Here is a 14860-nt window from a genome sequence, read left to right on the forward strand (position 1 = left end):
CTATATTCTGTTCAAGTCACACTGATCTCCTTGATATCCCTTAGACATTTTAGCCATGTTTGGTCTTAAGCTCTACTACAGTTTGAATTCTGGATGCCCCCAAAGGTCCATATGTTGAAAGCTTGGTTCCTAGCATGCAAAGCTCTTGGGAAGTGGTAGAATCTTTAGGAGGTGGGGCCAAGTGTGATGCAATTAGTCATTGAGGACAGGCACAAAAAGGAGATATTGGAAGATATTCCCTCTTCTTCCTCTCTCTTTTGCTTTCTGGCCCCCATGAAGTGAACAGATTTGTCCAACCTCACACCCCCTGCCTCAACACGCTGCCTCACCACAGGCCCAAAAGCAACAAGGTCAACTGATCTTGGACTGAAACTTGTAAAACATTTTCTGTCTTTAACCTGATTATCCCAGGTATTTGTTATAGTAATGGAAAGTTAGCTCACTCAAGCTCTTTCTGTTTCCTGCCATGAACATTCTTTTCATGGATATCTGCATGACTTGCTCTCTCACCTCCTAAGGTCTTTCTCAGACATCGCCTTTGAGGGAAGCCCTTCCTGACTATCCTATTTAAAATAATTTTCATTCCTACCTTGTGCATTCCCTATCCTCTTACTTGCTTTATTTTTCTCCATATTGCTTAACACAATCTGACATACTGTATACTACACATATTTGTTGACTTTCTGCCTTTCTTTACTAGTATATAAGTTCTATTAAGCAGTATTTTGTGAACTTTTTTGGTCTTGTTTTCTGTACTACTATTTTGCCAGTCCTTAAAACATTGTTGTCAAATAGATAATTAAATGTAAAAAATGACCTAGTAAAATTTTATTTAAAAAATTTAAATTTAGCAAAATGCAGTAAATGCATATGTATTTTAAAATAGTACTAAGGGAATGCTTATAATGTCAAATTAATGCCCATGATTCTTCTCTTGGTAATTACTCATCATTTACAAAAAGGCATGAGGCATGAGGCAGAATGTGTTCTTGACATATTTGAGAAACTCCCTAGAAATACACCTACAGAAATAACCCAATATCCCACTTTTGACTGTAAACAGATAAATAATAGAATAACAGTGGATATAGGGAAAGGCATGCATTTTAAGAAAATATACTTACTGGAAGGAAGTTTCTTCTACAAAAAGAATAAGTATATAAATCATTAATGCAAGAATTCATATGGGATGACAGATTTATTTAAATAGAAGTTTGCTTAATGTCTTTTTAATCTCAATCCTCACTTGCTGACATTTATACCTTCTAAATCAAGGGTTGGCAAACTTTCAGCAAATATTTTAAGCTATGTTGTCCCAGAGGCAAAAGTAAGGATACTATTTAGGTACTTATAAAACAAGAAAGAAAATAAATGTCCAAATTTTTATTGATAAAATTTAAAGTATAATAATAAAGTTTTATAATACAAGTCCTAATAGTTGGAAAAATAGAACTCATTGTGAGGGATATCATTTCTTTTAATTAGGATTCAAATTAGTGTTTCCTATCATTAAATAATTGCAAACTTTTATCTTTAAAAGTTTTGGGGCCTCAGAAAATCAGGTGGGGGGGGGGGGCAGATTTGTCTCTGGGTCAAAATTTGCCAACTTCTGTCCTAAACACAAGTTCAAGAATATGGTTCTCTTGGGTAGGTTTTCTCCCAGATGAAAAAGTGAATAACATTATTAGCTAATAACCCTTAATATACAAATTAACTCTTTAATTCAGTATTTGAATAAAAATTTGTTTGCCAGCTCCTCATTAAAAATACTCAAACAAACAAATAAAAAAAGACTCATACAGGGTCTGGGGTTGTGGCTCAGTGGTAGAGCGCATGTGTGAGGCACTGGATTAGATCCTCAGCACCACATATAAATAAATAAAATAAAAGTATTATGTCTATCTACAATGAAAAAGTTTTTTAAAAAATACGTATACAGACATTCATTGCAAGTATAAATACAGACTACAAGAATTTTGAATAAGTAATCTTATTTGCAGTACTTTCACTGGTGACCAGCAGGGGGTCTCGGCTAGAGTCCATTCATAAAATTACATTATGTGGGATTAAATTGAAGCAGTATAAACAAGAATAATACTATTAGTTCACAGAACAATTGTTCTTATTTATAGGGAATGTCCTTGAATCCATGTTTATGGAAATACTTTATTACATTCAATATCTATTTATAAATATTATTTAAAACTCCTCTTAAATTTAATTTTTATTTTGGTATAAATTATTTTTAAACCCATATTCTAAAATTAATGCTCTTTATAAAATAGTGGGTCTAATATTTAATTCATGCTATGAATTTATTTATTATTCCATTTAAAGATTCAACTTATACACTATTGCCAAAGGACCTAATGGAGTTCTACAGTTTTGAGATGATTTTAAAGACTGGAAATAAAGAAATATATTAGGAGAATAAAACATTATTTTTAAATCTCACCCACTATTCTATCATCAAATGGGTGCTGAAGTTACAACTTTCTTCAAGTTTAACTTGAACTAAAAACCTTGTATGGAAGTGTCTCCAATACTGTAGGTTTCTAGTTTTGATTAAACAATGATCTTCTACAGTTGTGCTAAACTTGACATTCAACATTTCACTGTTCAACACTGATAAAATAGTTCTCTGGTTTATTTCAATAAAATTGCTTATAAAAATTGAAATACTCAATTCCTAATTTAAAATAAGAGGGTCTAGCATGCACATAAATATACCACAATCTATATTGAATGTCTGTCTCTACACTATGCCACTCCAAGGATACCACTCACACATGCTATGGTGTTGCTTAGAATTTTGCAACATGACTGCTTTGTTCTTTTTTCTCCAAGATGCTTCACAACCCACCTGCATATTACCTTGAGCATCTTCTATAGCAGAAAATCAGTGAAAAAAAATATTCTCCAGAGTTTGTTAGGACTTTTTAGAAGAAACAGCATTTCATAAGAAGACTATATCCAAAGGAAATTGTGTTATCAAAGAAGGGTGAAATTCACTTACTTGAAAAGTAGCCTTTTCTCTGAGCATAGCACACACCAAGGCCACACACAGAAATCACTAAGGCCACAACTACTACAGCTGCTATGATGCCACTTATGTTGAGATCATCTGGAAGTGAAATATACCATGCATAAATTCACATCACATAGATGGACAGACTTCATCATTAAGTTGAAAGGACTCAACAAACTCCACTTTGCAGCTATGCTAAAAAGCATAGTTTCAAGACTTTGAAGCCTGTTCAACAATTCCAAGGCATAGCACAAAACTGATTGAAAATGTTGACAGAACTAAGTTTTGCAAGAGTCTTAAATTTTTAAAAGTCCTGTGGTCAAGAAAGAGAATGTATGACATTCTTTTGCATTCATTTGGAAATGTAGTAATTCAGAGTTAAATATCAGGTTAGAAACTATCTTTTTCCATATTTTTATTGGTTCATTATAATTGTACATAATGAGTTTGTTGTTACATATTCATACATTGCACACAATAGAAGCAATCTTTGAAGTTGGATGATTTGAAATATTCTATTGTGGCTCCTCTGCCACCAATTTTACTTTAAATTCTTCTATATCATCCTATGTGTCAATTTCACAAATAATGAAAAACTCAGTCTCTAAGAGAGCAGATGCCACTGCTATTCTATAAAACTGTCAGAAAGACCTTCCTTCTTGAATTGACTGGTTGTGTTGTATGTATGTGTGTATCACATACATATGTACCACTAAATTGTTATCCCATGGAGTTTAAAATAAATTAAACTCAATGAAGCAAACACACTTTTCTCTTTGCTATAAAGTTAACTCTTCTCTATCCTAATACAAGTAGATTTTTTGGACTAAGTTTGGAATTGCTACCATGTTACAAACTTATGAGTTTTTTTCTGGATTGATTCTATTACCCAATAATTAAATTATTAAACTTCCAAGCTTAATACTTCTGCAAATTGGACACTGTATCAAAGATACCCTTTATTCAAGTCATTAATAAAATGATGAGCATAACTGTTCCTCAACAATGTAACAGACTTATAGATACCTTCCTTCATATACCACAATTTACCAGTATGCCTGGAATGTGTGATTCAAGGAATGTAGAAATCCTAACACTATTACATCACATTTTTCCATCCTGACTACAGGAATTTCATGACCCACACTCTTGTTATTCAGATACATTTTTTTTTGCATTTATTAAAGAAGCGATTCCTAAAGAGTTACACCCCTTGTCCAACGTTGAGGCTCAAACCCAAGAGACCTCGTGCATGCTAAGCAAGTGCTATACCACTGAGCTATACCCCAAGCCCTTAAAAAAAATTTTTTTTTTCTAAACAGGAGACATGATAGATGAATCTTCCAAAAGGCTAATTTGACCAGAGTAAAAAACACCAATTACTTGGTATAGATTCAGCTCATATTTGGTTGGCCACTGAGAGGTCAAGGTCAATGAAATTCTCCTATTTATTTACTTGATTAAAAAACAGAAAAGAGGGCCAAAAATCCATAGTAATCAGAATTAAGGAAAAATTAAGTCTATAGCTAAATGAATTCCTGAGAACCAAACTGTGCCTACTATTTTTTATAGTAGCCAATAAATTTGACATCTACAAAGTATTCAAGTCTAATGGTTATTACAAAAACAAATCCTTTTAGTTTGCAATGAATTTGACATCTATGAAAGATTAACCTTAAAAGCAAAATTCTGACAAAAAATCCTTTCAGCCTGTAAGTGCTAAATCATGCAGTGGACTTTAAGTTGTTTTCTTCAATGGAATGGAAGATAGAAGAGTAGTAAGTTAGAGGTAAGCTGTTTTCATCCAATTGCTATTTTCTGTGAGATATTGAGCAAGACATACAACTCAGTGAAGAGAAAATGTAGCAATAGATATTTTTGTATTCTTGAAAAGTTTTGTATTCTTTCGCTGAAAAAAAAATTTTTTAAAAGAAGAAGGCCACCATTAAAGGAAGGTATTATTATTCTCACTGAAAGGAACCAGACTGCTAAAAGGCCAAGGAGGAAGCTGTACAATAAACCAGTCTGGGAATGATCAGCAAATCCATGCTTGATTTTCCTTCTATGCTTCAAAAAGAATTTCTTTAAGAGAGTTAACAGATTCTGGTTTTCATTACAAAATACCAGGGGTATGTCATGAAGAAAACGAATTTATATTTATTTCAGAAGAAGAAAATTAATAAACCAAAGTTGTGAAACACTGAGGCTCAATGAATGAGCATTAAACAAACTAATTTTAACATTTAAGCTAACTCACACCTAGAAAGAAAAGATGCATAGAAATCATGTACAAATTAAATCAGTAACCAGGGAAACAAACTTTTAAATTCGTGCACCCCCATATCTGCAGTGATCTATATTCACTGAAAAAGTGAATTTCTGCTCCATAAAGTTGAGGACAAGTTCCTGCAACCAGGCCGACCCTCAATATTCTGTTTTAGGGTGCAGCCATCCTGAGTGAACTTTAACCCCTTGGTGCCATTTCTAGCACATCCCTTCATCACACACAACTATATTCAAAACACTGGCTGTTTTTTTTAAAATATATATATTTTTATTTGTAGGTGGACACGGTGCCGTTATTTTTATGTGGTGCTAAGGATTGAACCCAGTGCCTCATCCACACTAGCATTCTACCACTGAGCCACAACCCCAACCCCTCAAAACACTGACTCCTACTACAAGGAAGAATTAAGTCAAAATATTGAAAATTAAATTTAAAGGGCTGGGGATGTGGCTCAAGCAGTAGCGCGCTCGCCTGGCATGCGTGCGGCCCGGGTTCGATCCTCAACACCACATACAAACAAAGATGTTGTGTCCGCCAAGAACTGAAAAATAAATATTTAAAAATTTATTAAAAAAAAGAAAATTAAATTTTAAAAAAATAATGTGTTTTGAAACTTATATTACTTAGAAAAGATTATTAAGTGCTAATTTATTGAACTCTAAAATTAAAAGTTATTTTGTGATATGTAGCATATGTGTGGCAGTTATGTTTTATAGCAACCTAGGTCTTAGGTATTCCACGTCTTTTTAGAGAGACTACTCTGCCATATGTATAATTAGAAAAAATTATCAACAACTCTTTAACATAGCTGAAACTTATATAATGCTCATAGTGTGCAAGCACTGTTCTAACACTTTCAAACATGGAGTACTTTAATCTTCATAGCAGCACTGTGAGGAATATATATTACTACTTCCATTTTTGGGAAACGAAGCATAAAGGTTGAATAACTTGCTTAAGAGGAGTCAGCTAATAATTGGCAGAGCTGTAAAATGAACTCCCATACAGACTCCTGGATCCACAGCAATTTACAATTTACAATAAGACACTTAGCTTTTGTTTGAAAGATTACTCAGAAGAGCGTATTTTAAAAACATTTACTTGAAAAATTAAAACATTTGTTAAATATAATGCTGAATATTCTGGGCTTGATTGGAAGACAGATAAATAGCATTTCTGCTTCTTTGCTATATCAAGATAATTTTCAACTTTACCACCTACTTATCTCTCAAATCACTCAACCCTTTCTTACCCTTTGCTCCTTCTACCCCCCACTGGCACTCTGTAACTGCAAACCATTTCCTCTTCCAATATCTCATGCTTACCTACTTGCATTCGTTTCCCAGGACACCTGCTATATCCAACAGAATTTTGGGCTTCACAGAAGTATTCTCCACTGTCGAGCTTGGAAACAGTGTTAAATTGCTATTTGTGGAAGGAAAAAAAAAATATATATATATATATATATATATACTTTAAAAGTACAAAACTCAAAGTAGGCTCTTAACAACCACATTCCTTGGATTTATCATTAAGCTAGTCTTTCTTTTTTAATGACTCAAAACTTTACATTTTTATTGTGGATTCAAAAATCTACCATAACTTCGAGGAGTAAATAGCTAAACCTCCTGTTTAATTTGAGGAAGTTTTTGTTCTCTTTGCTTTCTTTTGCGATACAAAGAAAGCAGTATGTTTATGAAGGCAGTGGGCATTTTTAAAAGTTTACAGCATCCAACAGTAGCATTTCTAATTCCTGGGAAGCACCACTTACCAATGATGGCCTCTCTGTCAATGTACTTTCTAACTCAAAAGCAAATTCACTGCAGCAGAAAATAATGAATATTTACTCTGAAGAGCCAGAGTTACCACCAGAAGTAGCTCAAGGCCTAGGAAATCTTCATGGTGCTGTTTACAGGATTATAAATTCTAACAAATGCAGAAGTCTTGAAAATTCTGTAAAGATAAGGTCCAGACCTTGCTCCTTCTACTCCCTACCAAAGCAACTGAAAGGTAAGACCTTTATATGATAGACTTAATGATTTGGAGTTTGTAGCCTTGGGGAATTTCTGGAAAGAATTGAAAGCAAACAGGAAGGAAGGAAGGGAAGGGAGGAGCGAAGGAGGGAAAGAAAAAGGGAAGGGGAGAGGGAGGGAAGGAGGTCCTGAACACCTTAAAGGACCTTGCCAGGACCCCTACAGAGGGTGTGGGGGTACTCAGAATTATTCTTTCAGGACCCTCCTGGTCATATGCTCAGTACTGCAGAGGTCATTGCTGACCTCAGCCATGGGAGCCATGAACCTTTGAGGAGCACCTCCCCATTGTCTTGGATCTTTCTGGAACATATTTTCCTAAGTTAGCTAGGGCTTTGATCTGTTAACACCTTTCCTTTTTCACATTTCTTTACCTACTTCCTATGTCCTTTTTTTTTTTTTTTTAAGTACTTCAACATGGTGGAACAGAAAGCCTTCCCAGGCCTGTTTTCACTTTATAGAATCATCTCTCAATCCCCAGAAAGCCAGAATCCTTTTAGAATCTTCACCATAAACTCAGGGCCATGGTAATGGATAAATAATAAGGTAGACTAAAACCCCAAATGATCTTCCAGCCTATTACTGGTACGTAAAAGGAAGTCACTGGCATCTATACACTAAAGTCTTTGTTTCTCACAAAAGAAGCCATCCTAGTTCAAGCCAGGGCTCTCCTTTGGCCTCATAGGATATTTCAAGGGTTCAGGCTCCCTGAGAAAAGTGAATCTATGTCATTTCAGACTTGCCTTGGGGCTTTTATCACCTGCTCTGAGAAAAAACAAATTTGAAATGTAAATATAGCACAGTGTGACTGCAGGTTTTCTGCCCAGTTTCTCAGTGTAAAATCGCTGGGACCTGCTGACTGCTAAAAGGGCCAAAGCAGGGCCTTTTTCAAGCAGTGGCCACATCTACTGATATACTTTATTATTTGGCTACTGCATCAAATTGGTTTATGTATCAGAAGATCTAGTTTTTAAATGTTATTGTGTACTACTAGGTAGAAGGAATGAAAGACACTTTACATGCTGTCTTCAAAATTCACAAAATTGTTGTTATTACCTCTCCTTTAAGGTTTTTTTTTTTTTTTCCTTTTATTTGTTTGTTTCGTTTTGATATTGGTGCTTGTAGTGATCCTGTGTTGCTAGAAATTAGACATTTTAAAATTGACATATATTATTATTTTGATAGGAAAAATATTTCAAGCTCATTGACTTTTTTTTTTTCTTTTTGGTGGTACTTGGGGATTAAACCCAGAGCTGTGCACAAGCTAGGAAGCAGTCTATCACTGAATTACATCCCCAGACTTTTAAATTTTATTTTGAGACAGGTACCCAAGATGGCCTTGAATATGAGATCCTCCTGCCTCAGCTTCCGGAGTAGCTGAACCACCATGTGCGCCACTTCACCTGGCTCAATGACCTTTCTTCTTTCCTACCACTAGCCTTAAAAGTCACATAAAAAAGTAAAAATGCTCTTTATTTTAAATGTCATGAGCATTAAGGGATTACTTACAGACTCTCATCAGGAGCCCTAGAAAGATCTTTCAATTAGAATCTTTTCAAGGAGGAAATGATAAAAAAATCTGGGGACTAAACAAAGTAATAGATAACTAAGTTACAGAGACACTGCTGATGAGCTAGAGTCATGGAAAATTTTAATGATGCACACATCTACCACAGGTTGACTGGTCACTGTTTTTACAAGGTTAGTGCCAGGGTCAGGGTATCTCCAAGTGAGCTTTAGTTCATTGCCCTAGTGTTGTATATTGCAACTGCCCTTAGTAACTTTCCAGGCCAGAAAGGTAGCTATAAAGAACTGCTGGGTGTATCATCAGAAAGCAGTATTTGCCTGCCTCAGGTCACTTTTATGCTCAGCTCCCCGGTTCCCTGTACTGTCTTCTCATCTCACATAGCAGTTCTTTCCATCACTTCTTGGTACAGGTACCATCATCATCTTCCCTGCTACCTTTCTGCTCTCCACTTAGCAAGCAATGGTATCAGTCTTCTATTCTCCATGTTATGGTTTGGCGATAAGGTGTTCCCCAAAAGTATCTGTGTCAATGTAGAAGGTGAAGTGACTGAACTGAGAGAGCTGTAACCTAAACAGTCCATCCTAGTTTGAATAGACTAACTAGGTAGTAGTTCAGTAGTTCGCCTGAGGCAGGTGGGGCATGGATAGAGGAGGTGGGTAGCTAGAGGAACACCCTGAAGGGTTCATTTTCCCATTGCCTGTCCTTCCCCGCCAGTCCTCATTTCCTGAATACCATGAGCTGAGTGGCTTTCCTCCACTGCTGCCCTTCTACCATGATGTTCTGCTTCACCTTGGTCCTACAGCAATGGAGTTACCAACCATGTACCCAACCTCTGAAACTGAGCCAAAATAAACTTTTCCTCCTCTAAGGTTTTCTTTTTGGATATTCTGGTCACAGAAACAAAAGGCTGACTAGCATATCCCAACATCTTAAGTTCTAATAATATTTTTATCCAGATGCCAGGCGGTTATTAGACCAATACTTGAAATGATCTTACCAGAGTTCCAGATTTTGTATTCATTGTATATGAGCTGTTGCTGCTTTGGGAGCCAAGTTTTGGATTTCCTAGTAAACGGTTACCATCCTTAAACCATGTATATTCAGGAGCTGGAATCCCTTCCTTATCTTGACATCGTAGCTCTACCACAGTTCCACTCAGAGCAGAAGTGGGTACTTCACAGGATGGTACTGCTGGAGCCACTGAACAATGAAGTCAAACAGTAATGGTTACATAAAAGCTGAACATGGATTTTAATAGCCAGGAAAGATGTACTTACAGAGCACTTGTAATAGAGACTGGCTACTTATTTAACAGATCCATTTCCTTTCTTCTTGGGCACATAGTAGACCCCATTTTCCAGCCCCTTTGCTACCAGATGGGGTCATATGCATGAGTTCAAGGCAATGGAGTGTGGATAAAAGTTATATAGTTGTTTCCAGGCTTGATCTATAAAAACTCCCTGCATGATTCTCCATTCATTCCCTCAACTTGTCCCATCCCACTAACAAGCAGTTGCCAACATTCATGTTAACCTTGGAAAGCCATGTACTGAAGATGCCAGACCTACATTCAGCTGAGTCTGTAATTACTCATGAAGTAGAGTAATTGGTTACACCACCACCCCTTCCCCAATCATTTAAGCTTTACTTATATGAGAAAGAAACTTTAATTTTGTTAAGTCACTCAGAGCTCAGGGCTCATTTGTCATAAAAGAAAGCGTTATCTAATTCAATAACTATTCATTTTTAGATAAATAATCTCTTCTGTTTTCCTCACCAGTGATTTAATGTTTATTACCAACTATATTCAAAAGAAGTCAGATATAAAGGTATTTTTTCAGGCCTGGTACCAAACAAAAATCCTATTCTATCTATAATTGACCAAGTTAGAAAATACCAACTCCTGGAATTAGGGTTATTCTGATCTCTGAAACTTGGAAAGTAAAACAGATTTTATTATTAGGTGACCCAATATCCAGGAAAACCCAGAACTATCTAAAATAGGCAGAATTCTAAGATGGTCCCCCAGGATCCCTGTCTTTAGGGGTACATACACATTCTCTCAGTTATTTAGTCAAATCCTAATGTAGGTACTACTGTGGAGGGATTCTGTAGATGTAACTAAGGTCCCAAGTATATGTGGTCTTTAAGATACGGAGATTTCATAGATGGCTTTGACCTAATCACAGAAGCTCTTGAAAGTCAGAGAGCTTTCTCTTCCTAGTTACATAAGGGAAAGCCAGAGATGTAAAGCACAAGAAGGATTCAACAGGCTTTTGCTGCACTGAAAACAAAAGGGACCAAGTGGCAAGGAGTATAGGTGGCCTTAAGAATTGAGTGAGGCCCCCAGCTGATAACTAGCATAGAGGGGGATCTATACCACAAGGAAATAAAATTAACTAACACCAAGAATGAGTTTGGAAATGGATTTTTCTCAGAGCTTCAAGGCAAAAATTCAGCCCAACCAGCACTTTGATTTCAGCATTTTGATAACCTTAAGCAGAACCCAGCCCTGTTACTGGATTTCTGATCTCTAGAACTATGAACTTAAAAAAAAAAAAAAAAAAAAAAAAAGAGTGTTCTTTTGATCTGTTGAGTTTGCAATAATATGTTACACAGCAGTAGAAAATGAATATACAGACTGAATCTACTGCAAGGTTTTCTGAATTAAAATTTCTTTCTACTTGCATATCACTAGTATTTCAGGAGGAACCTGAGCAATATTAAAAAAAGGAAAAGGAGTTATTTAATTTCCTTTACTTGGTAGCTTATGCTAACACCAACGATCTATTCCTCTACAAAGCACTGTTATGAGCTAATAATGTGTACCAGTGATTATCATACTAATCAAACATCCTGGCTATGGAGTTAACCCCATCTGAATCCAAATCCTAGTCCAGACATTTATTTAACTGTGTGACACTTGGGCAATCATTTAACTTCTATTTCCTCATCTATAAAAATCAGATTGTCAGTGAAGATTAAATAAAATCACATTCATGAAAGGACCTACTACATATTAGCTGCAAATAAAAGCTAATTTTGTTCCTTTACCAAACCACTTCCAATTCTTCCCTTGATCTACTTTTTTGTTTGTTCTATTGCTTTTCCATAATATCATGTGATATCACTTTAGATGGTAACAAAAATAGCACAAATACTGAAAGCTATTGAAAAAGTCATGGGAAATATGCTCCCACATACAGAGTAGGACTTTAGGAATTATCTTTATTAAACCAAAAGAAGTTTTGTGATAAATGAGTTAATAAAAATAATGAAATTTCAGCAACCAACCAGGTGTTAGGAAAAAACAGCCCAGACCACCTTGTTGGGATCCTGTAACTTTACTGGCTGTGACTCCCAGTTAATGTTAGTATGTTCGTGGACCAGTGTCATTGCCCCCAGAGCTGGAGGGATGAGGACGGAAGTGGGTGACAAGAGTCACACACACACACATGCATATTACCTAGTACTTCCAGAGTGACTGTATCCTCTTCTAGGTTTTGGCCTTGCTCAGATGGGGCACTAACTTCACAACGATATTTCCCAGCATCACTTCTTGTCACATTTTTGATTCGTATACTGAAATCTATCATCTCAGCTCGATCTTTAAAATCACCTTCAGAAAATGAAGACAATAATGTTAGTAATAATGTAAGTAACTTTCTGTGCAACATCCTCCTTAAATCACTCCATTCAGTAACTAAAACACACATTTTCCTACCAGCAAGTTCACTTTTAAACCTTAAAAATTGTACATGCATGCTGTTACTTTAAATTTCTTTATTTAGCTGGGCATGATGGCACACTCTTGTGTCCCTGCTCCTCGGGAGGCTGAGACAGGAGGAACCCAAGTTTGAGACCCAACCTGGGCAACTTAGTGAGATCCTGTCTCAAAATTAAAAACAAGCAAGCAAATAATAAAACGTAGCTGAGGATGTGGCTCAGTGGTAGAGCACCCCTGGGTTCGATCTGTAGTACTACAAAAAAAAAAAAAAAAAAAAAGCCTTTTTTTGAAGGATATTTTCTTAGATTGTTCAAAAAATAATTAATTTGACATTTCTGTATTTTAAAGAATTCAACCCAAACACCTACTGACCTCATTCCTTTTATAGCACCCTTGCAGAAGTTTTCCTGTTTACAAAACAAACAGGAGACCCTGGTTTAATTGGTCAGAACAGTGACTATACCTATGGTAGGTCACATGATAGAACCAGAGATGAAAAGGTGAGGGGAATGTGTTAAAAGGATTCATTTAATTAGATTTTGATAGTAATTGTATAAAGAATTAAAATAGGATTTTGTGTAATATGCAACTACCAGAATCGGCAACTGTAGAAAATTCAGGTGAAGATAGCTGTGCTGACAAAGTTCTGGGACCTACAGTCTTTTATCTTGAGAGATAGGAACCAGAGGGGACATTTATTTATTTATTTATTTATGCTGGGGATTGAATCCAGGAATTCTCTACCACCAAACTATATCTCCAGTTCTTTTTGTGTTTGCTTTGTCCTCCATGCTTCAGTCTCTGAAGTAGATGGGATTACAGGTATGCACAACTGCAACTGGCTAGAGGGGATACTTTAAAATTTCTATAAACTTTAAACATTTGTCCACTTAGTTATTCTCTCTCTCTCTCTCTCTTTCGCGCGCGCGCTTGCTGCTGCTGCTTCTTTTTTTTTTCTTCCTTTCTTTTTACCTTTCTTCCCCAGCCCCAACTCAGAGTTGGGGGAACAAACCTAGGACCTTACTAATGCTTTTCAAGTGCTCTACCACTGAGCTGAACCCCAGCCCTCCACTTAATTCTTTAAAATTAAAGTAATACATAGCATTTAAAAAATAATAATGTGTTTATTATCTTGTTAAATTGTATTTCCAACTTTAACAATTTTTATATTGGAAAAACTCAAGCATATGCAAAAGTACAGAATAGAGGAAAATGACCCTCAGTGTACCCATGCCTCAGCTTTAACTGTAATGGATGCACGGCCTATCTTAATTCATATGTACCCTTAACCACTGGGTACTTTTTTTTTTTTCCTTATGGTGCTGGGGATGGAACCAGGGCCTTATGCATGCGAGGCAAGCACTCTACCAACTGAGCAATATCCCAGCCTTCCACTAGATACTTTTGAAGCAAATTAACATCATAGCATTTCATGCATTATTATCCCATTTTTAGTTAAAAGTACATCACATATTCAATAGGAGAACAGAGTAGAACTAAATGTAAAACAAATAAAAGCACTTGCTAATGGTTGTAATCACCCATCCATCGTCCAAACTCCCTAGGCTTCTCAGTTCTGGCCTTGCTTTCCAGAGGAACTCAAGGAAAGGTGAGGGTATTATTAAATGAGCAGTGATCCCTGCATCTCAGGGCCATACTACTTTTTCTTCCCTTTTCAATCTACTGGGCCAGGGAGAACAATTGCATTCTGTATCCTCTAGGACTGAGCTGAGAGATGGAGGGTCCAGGAACCCCCTGGAATTCACCTTCACTGAAATTCTCTTCCTGTCCTTTATAGCTGTTGTGTTTTGGGTCTCAGACACTGTCGGTTTCATTTCACACTTACAAAAACACATTTTCAGTAATCAGTCATGTCCTGTTCTCATTTGTAATTTAAAGGATTTGGGCTGTACTTGGCATTCTCTTGCTCTGACCTCATCAAGACCACAGTGTCTTACCTTGGAGAGCCTGTTGATAGTAGACAAAGGAGACACTCCGCCCCAGTTTCTTCCACTCTAATCTGGAAGAAATGGTCTTCTTTGGGGTTTTGCAGGCTAAAATAACCTCTAGGACCAACAACAAAAACACTGGTTTTCTAATTATCCCTGCGAATTTATGATTTATTTAATTAACAGTTTTTAAGCATTCTTAAATTGTGACTTTACATTCTATTTATTCTTTCTTTTTTTGAGCTAAACTAATAGGATACCCATTAATAAGTTACATAAATAAGTTAGTTAAAAGTACATTAATAATGGAT

The 14860-nt window shown here is 36.1% G+C and overlaps 1 protein-coding gene across 2 annotated transcripts in view; it reads right to left on the bottom strand.

Moving 5' to 3' along the window:
• Jam2 (junctional adhesion molecule 2) overlaps nucleotides 1-14860 on the bottom strand; it is a 56548-nt gene that overhangs the window by 5653 nt on the left and 36035 nt on the right. The window contains exons 3-8 of one of the 2 annotated variants that reach the window (XM_046430562.2): nucleotides 14559-14666; nucleotides 12340-12492; nucleotides 9871-10073; nucleotides 6641-6740; nucleotides 3017-3124; nucleotides 1125-1140 (exon numbers count right to left, since the gene is read on the bottom strand). In XM_046430562.2, coding sequence (XP_046286518.1) covers nucleotides 1125-1140; nucleotides 3017-3124; nucleotides 6641-6740; nucleotides 9871-10073; nucleotides 12340-12492; nucleotides 14559-14666 — 688 coding nt within the window. The remainder of the gene's footprint in view (nucleotides 1-1124; nucleotides 1141-3016; nucleotides 3125-6640; nucleotides 6741-9870; nucleotides 10074-12339; nucleotides 12493-14558; nucleotides 14667-14860) is intronic. The other variant, XR_006848912.2, reaches the window with a different exon arrangement.

Source organism: Marmota monax, unplaced genomic scaffold (assembly GCF_021218885.2).
Source record: "Marmota monax isolate L192 unplaced genomic scaffold, Marmota_monax_Labrador192_F-V1.1 WCK01_AAM20220418_F8-fsc00016, whole genome shotgun sequence".
NCBI classification, from domain to species: domain Eukaryota; kingdom Metazoa; phylum Chordata; class Mammalia; order Rodentia; family Sciuridae; genus Marmota; species Marmota monax.